The sequence below is a fragment of the Aedes aegypti genome, chromosome 2 (assembly GCF_002204515.2).
Source record: "Aedes aegypti strain LVP_AGWG chromosome 2, AaegL5.0 Primary Assembly, whole genome shotgun sequence".
NCBI lineage: Eukaryota > Metazoa > Arthropoda > Insecta > Diptera > Culicidae > Aedes > Aedes aegypti.
This window is the reverse complement of record NC_035108.1, coordinates 433,298,443-433,316,662: the sequence shown is the minus strand read 5'-3', so window position 1 is coordinate 433,316,662 and position 18,220 is coordinate 433,298,443. Positions and strand designations below refer to the sequence as shown.

At 36.6% G+C, this 18,220-nt stretch overlaps 1 protein-coding gene across 3 annotated transcripts; it reads right to left on the bottom strand.

Moving 5' to 3' along the window:
* Positions 1 to 5,688: 5,688 nt before the first annotated feature.
* On the bottom strand, positions 5,689 to 17,289 carry LOC5575571 (4-coumarate--CoA ligase 1). Of its 3 annotated transcripts, XM_021847788.1 has the most exons (6): positions 17,084 to 17,283; positions 16,785 to 16,987; positions 16,666 to 16,726; positions 6,870 to 7,586; positions 6,302 to 6,803; positions 5,689 to 6,245 (listed from the first exon to the last, which is right to left on the bottom strand). In XM_021847788.1, the coding sequence occupies exons 4-6, from the start codon at positions 7,526 to 7,528 to the stop codon at positions 5,799 to 5,801; spliced, it is 1,608 nt and encodes a 535-aa protein (XP_021703480.1). In that variant the 5' UTR covers positions 7,529 to 7,586; positions 16,666 to 16,726; positions 16,785 to 16,987; positions 17,084 to 17,283; the 3' UTR covers positions 5,689 to 5,798. The 3 variants fall into 3 exon arrangements, with proteins under 3 accessions (XP_021703480.1, XP_021703481.1, XP_001662047.1); XM_021847789.1 differs by having other exon boundaries at positions 16,666 to 16,987; positions 17,187 to 17,289; XM_001661997.2 differs by having other exon boundaries at positions 16,666 to 16,987.
* Positions 17,290 to 18,220: the final 931 nt, after the last annotated feature.

Below are 18,220 nucleotides of genomic sequence, written 5' to 3'. Positions count from 1 at the left end.
GTTGGTGCAGTTCTTAATTCTACACTCAAGAAAACAGCCCCCTTAAATAAAGGTGCATTTGCACATACATTGGTCGAATTTCCATTCTCATTGATTGTATGTGTACCTCATATTCATTATGCTCAAAATTAATACCATGTATTTGTGTAACATATCTATGTCATTTGAAGAACATTCAAAATATGTGCAAAGTTCATACCATTCTGGAACACATTGTTTAAACAAATATGGCCCCCGAACAGCAGTATTTCGTCATCGTCATAGCTTAAAGCTATCAGTACACACTTTGTCAAGTGTGCAAATATTTGGCTATTTGACGTTTCAGACGTTTGCCTAACGTTTGCCGTTTGCCTATTGTTTGCCAAAGGTCAGTACACGGTGGACAAACATTTGACAAACTCTTATTTGTCCATGTTTGCCACTCGAGAACTGAACGGAGTTGCAAAGTTGACCAAATGAAACTTGTTTTGGCATACTTTTGCAATATATATTTCCTCATATCTTCAGGTATTGGCTATTACAAAGTTAGACAAATATTTGCACATCAATGTTTGTGCAAATATATTTGGTCAGTACACATATGACAAATAAATTTGTCAAAATTTGGCAAATATTTGCACATTTGGCAAAGTGTGTACTGATAGCTTAAATATTAATGAAAAATACAATAGCAATCACAATTTAATATTTAAACCACCACACTGAAATGAACTGCATTGTAAGCCGAGCGTTGTTTAAGTAGTTAAATTTACATTGCATGGTTGTCATTAAAAATACCATAAAATCCGTAAAAGTAACTGCAATTTCATTGTTTTGAGAATGTTTATGGTCATCTAAATATGTTAAAACTAACGAAAACTGCAGTCAAAACAAACATACAATTTAACAACATTTTATAGTATAAACAACTACTTTGGTTTTAAATTTGAGCATGCATCATTGTTTGAATGTTCGTTGTTGTAAATTTTACCATATTCATAGTACAATCAAGAATATGTGACCAACAAAAATCAACCGAAGTGGCTTGACAGTCAAATCAACTGTAGCAAGATAGTAATTTGTCTGAGTGTTTTGTTACGCACGAGCCGCCATTTTATCATTCATTGCCATTTGCGAGTAAAACCTTGCGGACATTTTTCAACACCTTTGAAAGTTGTGGAAATTCGTGCGAAAATGGATAGAAAAGACGATTGTGAGGTGAAGTTGGTGGAGCTGATTATCACTAATCCGGAGGATATCGAATTAACCGAAGGTAAGGCTAAAAATTATCATTTTTACATTTTAAGATTACTTTTCTTTTGTTGTTTATTTTAGATGCCGGTTCGGACTCTGAGGATAACTACGAGCTTCTACAGTTGATAACCGATGTTGTTAGTTCATAAATATGCACTCCGCCAAAAACTAACGCTATTGAAGGAAAGTGTACTTTTTCGTGAAGGCGACGCAGAAGCTACAGCAAGCTGTAGTTACCAAGTTTCAGTTAATAACGGCAGTCGTATCACTGAAACGTATGCTGATTCAGACAAGTGTTTCGAAAGCATGATGTTTGTAAAAAAATAGAGAAAAGAAAAGGAATCATCCCGGTTTTTTTTTATTTTACCATGAAAATACTATCAAGAAATTTACTATATTGTAGTATTTCTATAGAAATATTCATTCTAAAATTTACTACAACATGGTATAAATTGTATATAATCACTTGAATATTACAATTTCTGGCTAGTCATGTTCACAATTTACTATGGTTAAATGAACTAGCTAATAGTACAACTAACAGTTAATTTTGCTACAATGTGATCAAAATTACTATCTTCACCACAAACTGCAATGCTAGTAAAATATACAATAAATCTTGTTGTTTTAAAGTTAAAATAACTTCAGTTGAAAATCGTTGGTGCTGTTCTGTTGATTGTAACCCCTAAAATGATATTTTTTACCACAAAGCTTGTTTCAGTGCAGGTATCCGCATAACATACGGAAATAATTGTTCAGCAATTATTTCACATTTTTGCATTTCGTGTTATTTCTTAATAGTCGAAGAAAAGTTGTGTATGCCATTATTACTCATGATCACGAGTATACAAAATAATATGCTTTGTTCAGCATTAGCTCAAAGGAAAAACATGACGAACACAAGGGTATCGTATTTATTTATAGAATTGATTGTATTAACGTATCCAAAGAGGTTTCTTAGATGTTTCTTCAACATTTATTTTACGATTGGAATAGCAAAAACATTCGTATATATTTGTACACTTCATTACATAATCAAATCGGTGTAACGTCAGACGAAGCTACTTTTGATTCCGGGGGCTACTTTGGACACTTACGTTTTTAATTTATTTGCAGCATAAATTTTAATCTGAGCTGTTTTGTGTCTTCAGCACATTTATTAACCAATATATGCTCTACAATCAGACATGATTTTTTTTGTAACGACATCAACAATAACAGGATAAACAAGAATGTATATTAAAAAAATCCGAACACATATTCACAAGGAACAAAACATTTGCTATGTAAACATTGTTCGAATTTTTAACAAATCATGGAAAGTTGTGGGGAGCGTCGTAAAACTATCGAATCATCACATTTCATAGAAATTTCTGATAATTTTATGTTAAAAATTGTTCTTTTGGAAAAATAATCAATCAAAGGTCTTAATTTTACGAATTTTATTTTATTTTAAAGTGTTGTTTTGTATATATTACAACACAAAATAAATAAATTAGGGATTCAGAAAAATCAATAGCCATAAAACATGTATATTGTAATAGGTATAAAAAGTAATCTCACAAGATATTCCTTAAAAATCAAATTATCGGTCATATTTTACATGTATCCTCAGTACAAAGCAATTGCCGCCTTCATCTGCTAGAAGTAAACTACCTTTAAGCCATCTCAAAACTATTGAGAACCAAAATACTTCTAACAAAATTAAAATTTAAATTGTTTACGATATTGCGAAACATTATTCTTGTACTTCATGCATTGCACTTTAAATAATAATTACTCTTAGTTACAGTTATTAATTGGATCCTTCTAAATAAAACATTAAAAATCAGAACGAATGTTGATCTTTATTAACCAGACCTTATTGATCGTCGCAGTACTTGGTAGTTGCATCATTCGTTTGTATCGACTTAAACAATCAAGCATTCATAACTGACAGTTTCATTTGAAAAGAAGTAAACTTGAAATTTTATACTGGAAATTAAAAACTATGAATAGCATGTTTTGTGGAAAAGTGTTATATGGGTATCGGTTTTTGCGCTTTTCCTAATTACATTTATCAACGAAAAACGTTCAATATCATCATAATAGACGATAATCTATAGAATAAGTTCAAATTTCATGCGAAATAATCATCTTATTATCAAATCGTATTGCTTTCTAAAAGTGTTAAAAGTAGCCCCATTTTTATCTTGAAGGACACATATTTTTCGCTATTCAAGCTATTTTTTTATTTCTTGATGGATTTGCTTTATATTTTGCACGTTTGTTACGTACATATACAACTTAGATATATGCAAGAATTATCAAAATCTGTCCATAATTCTAAGAGCTACAAATCCTCGAAGTTGAAGAATGTAGAAATAATGTCAAAAGAAGCCCCGTTTGACGGTACCTATAGAATTTCAAGTATTATTATTAAATTTCAGTTAATTAAACATTGTTGTGATGCCGGAGCTTGAACACCTTCTGATTGCAAGGCGCATGCAGCTCCACTGCTCTGACCAAGGTTATGTACTTCAGCAGATTCTAACAAGGGAAGGTCACGATGGTGTTACACGGGGTTTTCAACCGGACTATTTTTGTTAGATTCTACATGTCGAAATATGAAAAACCCCAAAGCCTTTCGGGTGATGGACCAGTGGTGTAACCAGGAGGGGCTCAGAAAGGGTCGATTTTGTACGAATATAATATTATTGAGTCAATTGAAAATTTGTCAAAAAGATTTTTCTCAGTATTTATTACGATAGTAATGAACAGAATTGTCATAAATGTATGTTTGTTATGTATTTTTATGCCATTGGCGTAACTAACATAGAATATGGACACCAAAACAAATTTTGTTTTATTGAAATAGTATACCAACAAGAAACCCATCCCGATTGCGCCTATGGCATGGAAAAAATACATTTTAAACATACATCTAAGTCAATCCTGTTCTCTACTATCACAATAATTATTAAAAAAATTTTTTTGTCAAATTTCCAATTAGCTTAATAATATACGTACAAAATTGCCCCTTTTAGAGCCCCTCCTGGCTACACCACTGGTCCATCACCCGAAAGGCTTTGGGGTTTTTCATATTTCGACATGTAGAATCTAACAAAAATAGTCCGGTTGAAAACCCCGTGTAACACCATCGTGACCTTCCCTTGTAAGCAGTATTTGAAGCAGGCTTCTGGCAACACAATACTACCCACGGGAAAAAAAAAACGAGCCACCATCTTCGGCTCCCTCTGGGGAGTGGTTCCCCAAGACAGATCAATGTTAGTAAACAAATAGTCGTTTCAGGACAAACATGCTAGAATGGCGTAAAGAAACTGTATGTGAAAAATGTGTTTTATACTACTTTATGCTGATTCAAACAGACACATAGTCACAAACGCTTGAAATATTTGATTCTGAACGAAAACTTTTTTATGGTGAGCCTGGAAAACAGTTTGATGAATTGGAAAATTATTATTGATTCGATTTAGCCAAAATAAGTAATTACTCTTGAGTTTGATGCTCACTACAAAAACATGGCTACTTAGCAGTGGGCTGATTTAAAGATACAATAAGATAATCGAATACAGACTTAAAATTACAAACTTCAGGTCGGACTGTATTATCCGGTGTATCGATTTTTTTTCACTCCGGATAATCGAATCACTAAGAAAAAAAAATATATCTTTGATAAAAGTACTGAAATATTTTCTTTTTTCGTTTTTTTTTTATTTATATATTAATGTGGTGCCACATTTTTTTTACTAGGAACAGTGGAGGTATTTACAAGAAAAAAAATTTGACCAGCATACAAAAAAAATCACTTTTTTAACCCCCCCCCTTCTCTTAAATGCGTAACTGCAAAACCATTCATATTGTATAGGGTGTTTTATGTATTTTGGACAGAGCGTTACGCGTATATAATTTGGCCATCTTCATATGATTTTGCCGTAAATGGCCAAATTATATACGCGTAACGGTCTGTCCAAATTACTTTGATCACCCTATTACAATACCAAATTATCTCAGATTTATGCATAAAAAATTATAAACAAGAACATCAAAAAACGAATTTCGGATAATCGGGTCTAAAATTCCGGATAATCGAATCCCGGATAATCGAGTCCCCGGATAATCGAGTCCGACTTGTATTTAAGTGTATACGATTGTGACGAAGTGTGTAAGGCAGCGTCCATTTATTACGGAACTTTTTGACCCCCTCCCCCCCTCCGTAATGCTTTTTGTATGAAAAAATTAAAATTTTTGTATGAGCCGTAACGCTTGAGCCAATTCCCGCCCTCCTCAAGAGCGTGACGTAATTTATGGATGCCGCCTAAGGATGTACGAAATTATTATCCATGCATATACGATAACTGCTCTTGGCTGGGAAATTAATTATTATACCGCAATAATGAGCAAATAACTCTAGAATGTAGTTCAACCAGAAAGAAATCACCATGAATAATATAATTTATGTACTATCTATACACTATTCTATCTATCTTTATTTACTTTATCTTATAAATGCGTTGATATATTTTTGCATTTGAGTATAAACATTCATTTATTGTCGCTAACTATCATTTGATGCTTAGTCTATTGATCACCATCTCCTTCACGGCACGCCTGAGAACTTTCCCTGCAGCCGAAGTGGGCAATCTTTCCACAAAATATACTCCACCTCGCAACTGCTTGAAGTCACTCACTTGGCTGTTGACCGCTTGCAGGACCTGCTCTTCGGTCAGTGTCGAGCCTTCCTTGCGTACGATAACAGCCGTTGCCAAATCGGATGATTTATCCTCCACTGGCACACCCGTTACGCAAACATGGCTAACTCCTTCGATTTTTTCGATGACGGACTCGAGGTCCGACGGAGAAATTTGATAATTTTTATACTTGATGATGTCCTTGATCCGGTCGACCACGTACAGTTGGCCACTCTGATCAAAATATCCAATATCACCGGATTTGAAGAAATCTTCCTCGTCGAATGCTTCCAGAGTTGCTTGCTCGTTATTGAGGTAGCCCTACGATAAGATAATTTCAGTTATCTTCTGCAAACTCAGCATGACTAGACACTTACCAAAATCTTGTGCTTGAATTTCAACCGAATTTCCCCTTTTTCCATGGGACCTAATCTTCGATCGCACTCGTCCACTATCTTCACTTCCAAGTTTGAAATGATAGTTCCAACCGCTCCGGGGACGACAGGAGTATCGGCCGCCGTTACGATTCCGATTTCCGAAGTTCCGTAGACAGATTTGGCGATCCCGTTGGGTAGACGATTCTCCAGCTTGGTTTGCAATTCCTCGGATACGATGGCGCCGCCCATTGTCCACCTCTTGACACTACTGAAGTCGGCCTTGGCAAAGCGAGGATGATTCACCAGGGCTGCAACGTAGGACGGAGGGGTGAAAACATCTACCACTTTGTACTTCTCGATCACGTCGATCAGCGTTTCCTCGTTGAACGCTTTGCTGGTGATCACTCGAGGCCGCTGATTGTACAGAGAGGTGAGCACAGCAAACATCCCCGTTGCCCAGAATAGTGCACTGAAGTTGAATATGGGTCCAGCGTTGAGTTCTCTGAAGAGGGTAAGATGTAACGGTCATTTACAAATACATAGAACTTGTAACATTCGATAGACTTACTCTGCAAACACATCGTTCTCTATCAGATGGGCGTGTGACAGACAAACGCCCTTGGGAAGTCCGGTAGTACCAGATGAGCACAGAATGATAGCCAGCAGTTTCTTGGAGTCGCCTAGATATTTAGGGACGAACTGTTCTTCACCTTTCGCCGGCCTTAAGAGCCCATCGATGGACAGCGCTTCTCCAGCACTTTCGCCCATCACATAGATCATCGGTTTTTCAGCGATCGCGTCCTCAGCGGCCTGTTCAACAGTTTCTCGATTTTCTGCGTCGCAGAACACAACTTTGGACTGAGTCTGTCGCATCATGTGTGCCAAGTCATCCTTGTTGAATATCGGCGCTAAGGGATTGACCACCAGTCCGATTGTAAGGCAGCCCATGTAAACCGGTACCACATTCTCGCTATTGGTGCAAACCAGCGAAACTATATCACCTCGACGGCACCCTTGCTGTCGTAAATTCATCGCAACTCGCACAATGCGGCGTCGCATTTCGGCGCAAGTCATGTGACTATCGCGATCGGCATCGATTTGGATAACCTTGTCCGGAGTTCTCGACAGTAGATTCCACACAATTTGCCCAATATTGGCCTCCGGATTGAGAATACTTGGTTGCGTTTTGCCCCGCCACTGTTTGCGTTCGACATCGTAGCAGGCCATCGTCAAGTTGCTTGGTTACGTATATGTCTAGTTGGTATGAAATGCTCAACGCGACTGGCTGAAATATCAAAAACAATTTACTGCTCTGGGCGGAGAGGGGCAGCATGGGCAAATAATCTTGTTTGATAACGAGCAATTCAAGCTCTCGGGCGAATCTTGTTAGGTATCATACCGCAAAACGGGGTAGTATTAACATTTATCCGTTTCTTTTCTGAATATTTTGGCACGTCATTTTTCAATGTTAGAATCAAATAAGTCATCAGAAATAGCAGAACAGAAAACACCAAACAAACCAAAACTATGCTCTCGACAACAGAAAACAATATCTAAATAAATAGCAATTATTTTAAATCAATAACAATCTTATAGGAATACAACAAAAAAAAAAGAAGAATAAACGAACAAAATAAAATGTTTCGTATTCTGTACCCTCTGTCTAATTCATCTAACTGAGTAGTGGAAGTTTCATTATCAGATAAATAGTCATTAGTCATGATGATCGAAGTAATCCACGCATTGTCAAAGCAACTCCGTTTTACGGTACATCCGTAGTATCTGTTGGACTGATAGTGTGAATGTATTTTTGCAAAATCATCATCGCCTGACACTGAGGAAACTAAGGATTAAATTTTTGGCTAAATTTCCATGACATACAAAATTAAATGACGCGAATTGAATTGTGCAACTATGACACTCTTACCCAACCTGGTGAATTATGACTCAATTGTAGCTATAGCTATATGTGTACGTGTTATATAATACACTCTCGTGCAAAAGTTTGGGCTTACCCCCTTAAAACATACTAAAGTGTTGGGTAGAAGCTACACATCTGATTGCAAACTCACTCTGGCTCATTCTAAATGAGCTAATATTTCTTCGTATGTATCGAAACAACATTCAATGCACTTTTGTTTACTATATTTTTACTTCGAGTTGTGACATGTTTCAAAAATTGCACTGAAAAAACATGGCTAATTTACTAAGCACTGGATCAATCAATATTTTGAACCGTAATTTTATAAAATATTATGAGCTTGTGCAAAATTTTGACGGGAAAAAATGACACAAGAAAACAGCCATTCAAATAGATTAAAAAACCGAATTTAGTACTACACACTTAAACGGTTTCGCCGAGAACCCAACAGCTGATATCTCGGTAATAATTTGACGATTCTCGGTAAAACTTTTACCGAGATCTCGGTAAACTTTTACCGAATCTCGGTAACGTTCGCCGAGATCTCGGCAAAAAATTCGAATTGCCGAAATCTCGGTGAAATAAGTACCGAGATTCGGCGTTGAAAATTACCGAATTCTCAGCTGTTGGGTTCTCGGCGAAAAGTTTTACTGAGGTCGGTGAAATAATTTAAGTGTGTATACCATTTAATTCCACTATAGTTTATATCTTTTGACAGATACGCGTATTTCGACCTCAACTGTAAGGCCGTCTTCAGTGTCGTGTACTAGACAAAGTCGAGTCTAGTACTCGACACAGAAGACGGCCATGACAGTTGAGGTCGAAGTACTCGTATCTGTCGAAAGATACAAACTATAGTGGAATTGAATGGTATGGTACTAAATTCGGTTTTTTCATCTACCTATAGGTATTCCACTAAACAGCTCGAAGATTTATTATCAGCTATTCAAGTCATCGTGCAAAGTTTCGGGTGACTCATTGCTTTCATATGAGCCATAGTGTGTTGCAATTGAACGTGTGTTCATGGAGATATGGAACACTTTTGTATGTTTTTTCAGGGGGTGACCCTAAACTTTTACAGTTTACATGCACATTAGATTGATGCAAATTCATAAATTATGCCTATTGTGGTAAAGACAATCTCATCGATGTTTACATTATTTGGAAGAAATTTGGTTTTTGAAGTACATAATGTGAGAAAAGCGAACCTTTCGTCCTGATTGAGCAGAACATGTCTTGATTTAAAGATTCTTTTGAGGTGTCCTGTTTTATTTTTATATATATCAAGATCAGATAAGATAATTCGTATTTAAAAAAGCTATTAGTTTTAGCACAAGTGGTAGCAATCATGGGAACATACATAAATGTTTGCTAACGTCGTGCAATATTTTAATGCATCTAAAGGAGGCATTTTCTCATTTGAATTCCTTTTTTTGAACTCAACAAAGTATCTAAAGAAAGAGCTTGAACGATTGATGTCAATTTGCAATTTCGATAGAGATAGCACTAATAGGGTCCCAAAGCCCTGTCCCAATTCTGGTACCAAACGCTTAAGTTTTGGCCAAAAACACATGTTTACTCAATTTTTAAATGATTTTCTTTGGTTTAAGTCAATAAAACAATTTTTTATGGTTTTTGAGATTTTGTCACACCCCTTGGTTTAATCTCAAATTTTAGGTATATTTTGTTTTCCGTGTCCCTTTCGAAATGTCAGATAGGAACAACCCCAGTGTTAAAACTGCAAGCCCTGTGGCATTTTTGTCGACAAAGCGAACGTCAAACATGATCAAAAGTGTCAAGGTTCATAATTGGAATAATTTTTTAAATAAAATTTTAAGTATGTTATAGCCGTTATTTGAGCTGGAAAAATTGCTAAAGTGGTTGCAAGAACGTGCTCTTTCGTATTATTGAATAAAAACAAGAATTCATGAAACATTTTAGGACCCAATTGAAGCCGTAGCTACTAAATTTTTTCAGGGGATGCATTATCACATTTATCATTGAAAAAATACCTGGAGTAGATGCCAAATTGACTCTGTAAAATTCTGATCCGATAGTTTGATATTTGTTTCTGAAAGATCTTCGTATTTATTGCACTACTTCCCACTCCTGATTGTTCGTCCTGGGCCACATATTCTAATATGATCTGTGCCACTTCACGTACACAATCCTGGGACTCTTACTGCGATGTAACATATGTGTAGAACATCTCCAGCACTTCAGAGAATGTATCGATTTATTCCGAATTTCCTTCGGATATATCCATCATCGTCACATCAATTAGATAAAGCCAAATGTTTAGATCCTTCCTAAGCAACCAAAAGTTCTTATATAACTTAACAATCTAACTCAAAAGTTCACATTTAGTGTAGAACTAGTTCCGTGGAACTTTATTGCTGATTAATAAGATCACATGTATGTCAACGGTACTTGGTGCTCAAACAAAGTACCGATTATAATTTTAGAAACCTGAAAGTTCAAAGTAAACTTCAATCATAATCACTTTTGTATAATAATTCATTGCAACGTACCTGTTTTAAGTTGTTAAGTTCAGATATCTCAATCGATGCATTTTTCACCATCTGAGAACTCCATCACTACAAGATCGGAATAAACACCCAGGAAATCAACGTTATATGTTTAAGTTAAGTTAGGTTAAGTAAATTCAAATCGTTTTTTTTCTCTAAAAAGAAGGTGAAATCAACTGAGCTGTAATAAATTTGAACTGCTACGGCAAATGAAATGTAATATGTTGTTAACAAAATGTTAATAAAATCTTGAATTTGTTTTACCAAATTAGGATGATAGTGTTGTCTAGTAACACAGAACACCTAGATATAAGAAATGAATGTAATGTTTGGAATGATTATAATAAAGAAAAAAAATCATCTTCTTAAACACATGGCTGTGTCTGTAAATTCAAACATATGGAACAACCATTATCAATTGTGATGTATTTTTTCTCGCCGTGACTCCCTTTCTTTACCGTTCAGAGGTACACCGACGGATTGTAAATAAGTTCACATTTAAATCCAAACAATTGGGCTAGCAAGTTTGTGTGATGTTTTATATGCATTATACAACCTATCAAAGCTGATGTGAATTACGCAATTTACAATTCCAGGCTGCGGTCTTACACTGATTCCAGACTTGTTGCAGAATTTCGCTAGAATGCAAAATAAATAGTCAATGTCAAGGGCGAAGCCAGGATTTTCATCAGAAGGGGCGAACAACGTCAGAAACATTATTCACTAAGTTCTCATAGAATTACCCTTTTGACACAAATCGCAACCTTTTTAGTCCACTTCATTCTATAATAATGGATCATTGGAGGCAGTTTTTGTCAGTGCTCACCGCATCAAAACAAAGGCGCCATTATATAGGGGATTTAACCGATGTGGGGTATCTAGAGGTGCGGGCGATTATCAAATCAGTATTTGTGATAACATCAGTTTTGAAGTGGTAGTTGTGCAATGGCAACTTCGGCGAGCCGAAAGTTCACGAAGCAGCCGAAGATGACGTCACGTTGAGGAAACTGCGAACAAAATTTTTCGCAGCCTTGTCGTCACCATCAGCTGATCGTTTGTTTACATCTTTTTCGTGACTAATACAAGCAAACACATACTAAGAGCCGGACCTGTTATATATGACATTGGGATTTAACATTGTGACAGCATTGCTGTTCTGTCAAACACACAAGGCTACGGTGGCGCGAACTATGCTTTTCGTAGCAGCCGTTTTGGTTATTTTAATGATCCATTGAGAACCATTTTCACCGGATTGTTATCTGAAATAAAGACTGGTGGCATACAAAATGGGTGTTTCAGTTCATTCCACGGAAAAGGGAACACCATCTTTGCAGGGTTGCTGTCCGCATTCTTGCTCATCGTATCCTTCCAGCTTTGGCCACCTTCTGGATACTACTAGGTTCGCCGTAGAGTTGGGCAGGCTCGTGGTTCATCCTTCGCCACCACACACCGTTTTCCTGCACACCGCCAAAGATCGTCCTAAGCACCCGACGTTCGAAGACTCCAAATGCTTGCATGTCCTCCTCGAACATCGTCCACGTTTCATGCCCGTAGAGGACTACCGGCCTTATGAGCGTTTTGTACATGATATTGTCGCGCGCCCACCGCGTCGCGCGACGTGTGACTCGTTCCCGACATAACTGTCATAATGACATGTGTTGCGCTGCATTCTTACGATGTTTACGAACACAGCGCACTTTTCAAATATTAGTCGCGACGTTTGGAGATTGAGAAAAAATATATTTAAAAAAAAATGTTTGTCCTTATTTCTGTCGGATCCATAATACATTTGGTGCGGGTGTGAATCTTTTTTGACCGCAATCACTGAAAGGTTAAGTTGGGTCTTAAATTAAGTTAATTAAATCGCAACCTATAAGTTCGTTATTTTTGACAGTACTATGGATGAATGGCAACAATTTGATGGTCACCGAAAAACATGATCACTCATTCTCTCATCTAGTGGGTGGTGCCGCTTCACTGCTGTTGGTTGTCAAATCAAAATGATATTGATAGCTCGAGAGTGATAATGATAGTTTTAGTGCATCAGCCATCAGTTGATCTGATTAATATTGTGCTACTCTGGACATCACAGCGTGTTCAAAAGACATTCATTTATTCCTTCCTCAACAGGTTTCTTGTTCGAAACTCGGCGAAAACTTTTATTTTTACATCAACATTTTGTGGCATCATATTTCATATTTTTTTATTTGTGGCGGTACTTGATGGAATTCCAAAAAACGCGACCGTCGCACATTGTGGTTCGTAACTTTCTCCCTTGAAACGTCATCATTCCGACCAATCATACACAACACCATCTCCTGCCACCGTGCTCGACTTTTATGTTGCTTATAGAGCTTAGTGACATTTGAACACACGTAGACTAGCATACGCTCGTCATACACAGTTTGTTTTTGTTTTCCTCAAAGAAACTTGCACACGCTTTCCAGACTCATCAAAATGCATATGGAAATATAACCCAATTTGAAAGATTTATACCCGGGTTATGGGTGTTTTTCGAGACAGAGTGCATATTGTTTTCCTCTAAGGTTCACAACTACATCTACACTAGGGCACCCATACCATTGGGAGTGAAAACCACTATACTCGGTGTCGCTTTTTTTTACACTCACCGGAGCAATGAAAACGATAATTTTTTTCCTACATTCTAACTGCACTAAAGAAGTATTACAAATAAAATATATAACGAAAATGAACAAATTAAGATATTTACAAAACACTGTTGTGGATTATGTTGCCAACCAACACTATTTAGGGTCTGTCTCAATTGGGCTATTAAAATTAATTCGCACTTAAATTTGACAGTTCGGAAATTAGTCCCCTTCCAATTAATCAATGAACTGTCAAATTTAATTTTTGTCCGGTCCAATTCGCAAACGTTACCTATTCAAAAAATCAACCCATTAAGTGCGAGTTTACACAAAATACCATCAAAAAATTTATTCGAATTTCATTCTTCAATTTCTACTCTTGTGAGTGCTGTTGCTCCACTGTTGGATAATAATTATGAATGATATCCTGGACGCATATTGTGCAAACATGAATATCTATCCAGCATTCAAGAAAACCTGCACGTATCCATACAGATTTTCCACAATGCCTTCTTTTTCTTCTTCTTGTTGGTATTACGCCTCAACTGGGAAAGGGCCTGCTTCTTCACTTAGTGTTCAATGAGCACTTCCACAGTTATTAACTGAGAGCTTTCTTTGTTAAATTTTCCATTTTCGCAATCGTATACAGTAGGGATTCGCTCGTTGGGGGTCCGCTACATGGAATGACTCGATCGTTGGATGTTCGCTGTTGAAAAAAAATCCAACTATAAAGCACTCGAAACTAACTTTGACGTCTGACTACCATCGCATTGAAATCTCCATATATATTGCTGTTTGCATTTGAGCTGCAAAGCTTGACTAAACATCCTCCAAATGCGGTAAAACAAAACAATCAAAGGACACCTAGCAACTGTATTCTAAATCACCGCCGACCTAGCAAGAAAAATGTATCTTTGACATCGCATTCCTTGTGGAAAATCTTACCGCGTTTGGTATTCCCGCATTTGATATTTGCATTTCAAACGCACACAGCAATATAACAAATGTGTATGTATATGTTCGTTTCGTGACAATTTGCGTTCCGGATGCGTTAGTCTGGAGCATTTTCACCAGCTGTCAGTCGTTCCAACTAACGGGTCGGATTCGTTAGATGGAAGGCAGTCGTGTTCTAACCAGCGAATCCCCGCTGTATCGTGTAGCAGGTACGATGATACTTTTTGCCCAGGGAAGCCAAGAAAATTTCCATTACGAAATTATCCTGGACCGACCGGGAATCGAATCCAGACACCTTCAGGTTTAGCTTTGTAGCCGCGGACTTCAACCACTCGGTAGAAAGGTTCCTGGAATGCCATGTAACTAAAAAGGAGGCCGCGAAGTGGAGCTATCCACGAATAGAGTTAAAATTTTTGTATCTCTATTTCTCCACGTTTGCAGTATATTACTGCGTGGTCGTAGAATTCATGGGATTGCAAAGATTCGTTGTTTTCCAACAGATTAATGATTCTAGTAAGCTATTTTATCCTATGGACAACGAATTATCGTAAAGTACCGCAATTCAGCGCAGTTAAGAAACAAAATAATTTAAATGGCTAATCAAAAATGAGTATTACATCAGAAAAAGAGCTTTATGAGTGGCCAGAGACCACGGTACTTAAAATTTTAAAACTTTAAAATTTTGGTGTGCAAATAACCAAGAGAGAGAAGGGGAGATCTCCGTGAAAATAATCACGTAGTTTATGGACAGCCCCTAATCAAACTGTTTATTGGTAAAAAATTTTCGATCATCTTATTTCACAATAATTTTGTTTGCAATTGGTTTTTGAAGATCATATGAAATAAAGATAAATATGTGTAAAGTATAGTCTTGTTATATTACATTGACATTGGTACGTGTTAATCTCGTATATATTTGTAGCCTGCACTCTTTGTACAGTACAGGTAGTTCACATTATAAATTGAAATCTATGCTAAAAAAATACGAATTAATTAACGGTATCCGCGAATGCCACGATTAATTGAAACTTTAATTTCTTGTGCAAATTAATGTCTGACACATTTGTTGAAATTTCTAGTAAAATTCTTGAATCCATTTCTTAATAAATATCTGAACTAACTTCCCGGTGAACTACTTTTATAATAGACATAATTCCTGAACAAGTTTCCGACAATTTTGATTAATATTTTTTGGTTTCAATTTGAGAGAAGTTTAAGGCTTCTTTCATGAATTACTTGTTGTTGAGTTTCCCTCAAAAAGTAGGTCAAAATCCTTTCGGGCTATTCTGCGTTGATTTCATCAGATATTACCACTAAATAAGCTCAGTAGGGTGGTCAGAAATTATGATGACACTTAACTTTCAAAACTTACCCAGAACTTTTTTAACAAAACCCAACAAATAAATTTCAGATATTCTGTCAAAAACGTCTGTGCAATATTCACCTGAATCTAGCAGATAGTTAGCGAAGAATATTTGCATTGGAATAACATAAAGTTTAAGAAGCGGATCCAGATTATCGTTTATTTATTATCAGACCACGAAAATTGTGACTTTAGTTACCTTTTTTTTTTAATGAAAAAAGTTACTAGTGACTTTATAGTGGCCAGGTCCGAAAACACAGCGTAACAAAAATGACATTTCTGCGTGTCTCAAGGATGAAATTATGTGTCTCTAGTAGATTTGGAGTTGCTGAATCTGATGCCATTCTCATAAATGTTCCAGCACGTCACAATTTTTAGCTACAGGTCGCCAAAGTTGTATAAAACACTGGTTTCATTGATGTTTACATGAAATTTGAAGTACATTTTATCAAACTTTTTTGTAATCTAATACACTAAACATGCAAAATGGAACTAAAACTTTCATATCAGATATAATTTGATTAAAATTGCACAATTAAATTTCGATTAAACCGGATTTTTCAACATGCTTGCAGTCTCCATAGAAAATTATTCGTTTCTCTTATATGGCAAAATACAATAATATTCTAAACCATTAAAAAAAAACTTTTCCGCAGCGAAAATATAATAAACTTTGATGAAAAATATTGTTATACACATAAATTTTGAATTCATTAGCTAATGAAGCAAATAAATTGCCGTACAAGCTGGCAAACTTGCATGCAAGTTGGCTGAAATAGTCAATTTTCGCATTTTCAACAGTCAATATCTCGAAAACTAGACGTGCTATGATATTTATGAAAACGACAATGGATTCAGCAAGCCTTAATTAAGTAAATATCGGTATTTTGGTGCTGGAGACAAAAACGTTTTCCGCAGTGAAATTTACCAAGTCACTAAAAAGTGACTCGCTGCCAGCCCTGTGAGCATAGTACGATGTTAATACTTAACTGGTATGCTCCTTCCGTCCTAGCAAATGTACACTAATTTGCAACACAGGTTGTCTTCATCCTGAAAGGACGTTATTTGTTAACTACATATTTTAAAAAAACATCGAGGCTTCTTCTACAGTCGGTAATTTCAGTCAGAATGGATTTTGCCATGCATCTCATGCTTGGATTTACTTCAGGGATTAATAACGATGTATTCTCCAAGAGTCATAGTGTAGTGTCGTACTCGGTTTCGTAGGTTATTAGGACCTCTGGTATTCTGTCCAGACTTGCGTCCAAGGCAAACTTGATTTTAGAGCATACTGGTCGCCTTGTCGTCATGCTGTAATTGAAAAAAATCAGAATTAAATTATTTCTGAGAGAGAAGTTCATGGGAGGAGGTGACCACACTTTGCTGGAAAAACAATCTGGTACCTACCGTTTCGTCACCGCTTCCGTTTCGACCGAGCAGCAATCTATCGCCCACTTGCTGCTATAAACAGTCATATTCTGACCAGAATTTTTTTCCGTACTTTACTTACGTGTCGTGGTTTTAGTTCCGATCACATCCAGAAGCCAGGTGGAAGGTCAGACCGATGATTATATCGTAAACACCGAAGCGGGGGCAAAAAAGGTAGACAATAAACACGAACGAGCGAATAATTCGCGATCTGTCAAAAATAAGTCTCCTCGGAAGCAGACTTATTTTTGACAGATCGAAATCAGAGGAGGGATAATTTCCAAACTGTCAAATTTAAGTTCGGACTAATTTTAATAGCCCAATTGAGACAGACCCTTAATACTTCAGACAAAAACACCACAACGTACGGTGCACGCTCGTTTAGATCTACTCAAAAGTGAGTAGATTTCGACTCACTTCGGAACAAAGTGGAACTGCTCAAAAGTGAGTAACACCATCGTTACTCACTTTAGAGTAACATTGTCAAATGTCAATATGGGAGTAACACTTACTCACTTCGTATGATCTGAAATTTGCGAAAGTGAGTAGATGTCACTCACTTCAGGAAATAATATTTTTGGATATAAATGTATTATGTTATTCATAAAATCAGAAATAATATACAAAGAGCATAACATTTATTCATTATCTCTTACATAGGTTTATGAATAATACATGATAACAAGTAAAACAAATTGATATTTTTGTTGAAATTTTCGCTGCTCTGGAATGGATCCCCGGATGTTATAAATCTCTGGGGGATTGATGAAATTCATGGAGGATGTAGTTTGAAAGAGCCAGTAGCCTTCCCAGTTAGACAGTCAGGAATTGATAATTAGTCCAATAAAAAGTACGACGGTAAAACTTACTGTTTATATTTTTTTTCTTGCGATTGTTCGATCAAAACCAGGACTTGGTCATTTTCACTCCGACCTCGCTTCACTTGATATCAGGATTATTGACTTCGCAGCACTAATCTGGAATTCGCCGGTTGGACCTCCGAAGCGAAGTTTCAAGCAAACAAACTGTCATTGCTCTGCCGGCTCGGCTTTTGTCTCGACTGTTTTTGAAAACAGTCCGACATCATGTCGACGGAAGAAATTTCACCACAACGGA

What these genes read in the sequence shown, in the direction of transcription:
- LOC5575571 (XM_021847789.1), bottom strand. Translation starts at nt 7,528, where the DNA reads ATGGCCTGCTACGATGTCGAACGCAAACAGTGGCGGGGCAAAACGCAA. An exon ending in GAGAACGATGTGTTTGCAGA is followed by an intron (nt 6,804 to 6,869) that starts GTAAGTCTATCG and finishes TACCCTCTTCAG; the next exon opens with AGAACTCAACGCTGGACCCA. An exon ending in AATTCAAGCACAAGATTTTG is followed by an intron (nt 6,246 to 6,301) that starts GTAAGTGTCTAG and finishes ATCTTATCGTAG; the next exon opens with GGCTACCTCAATAACGAGCA.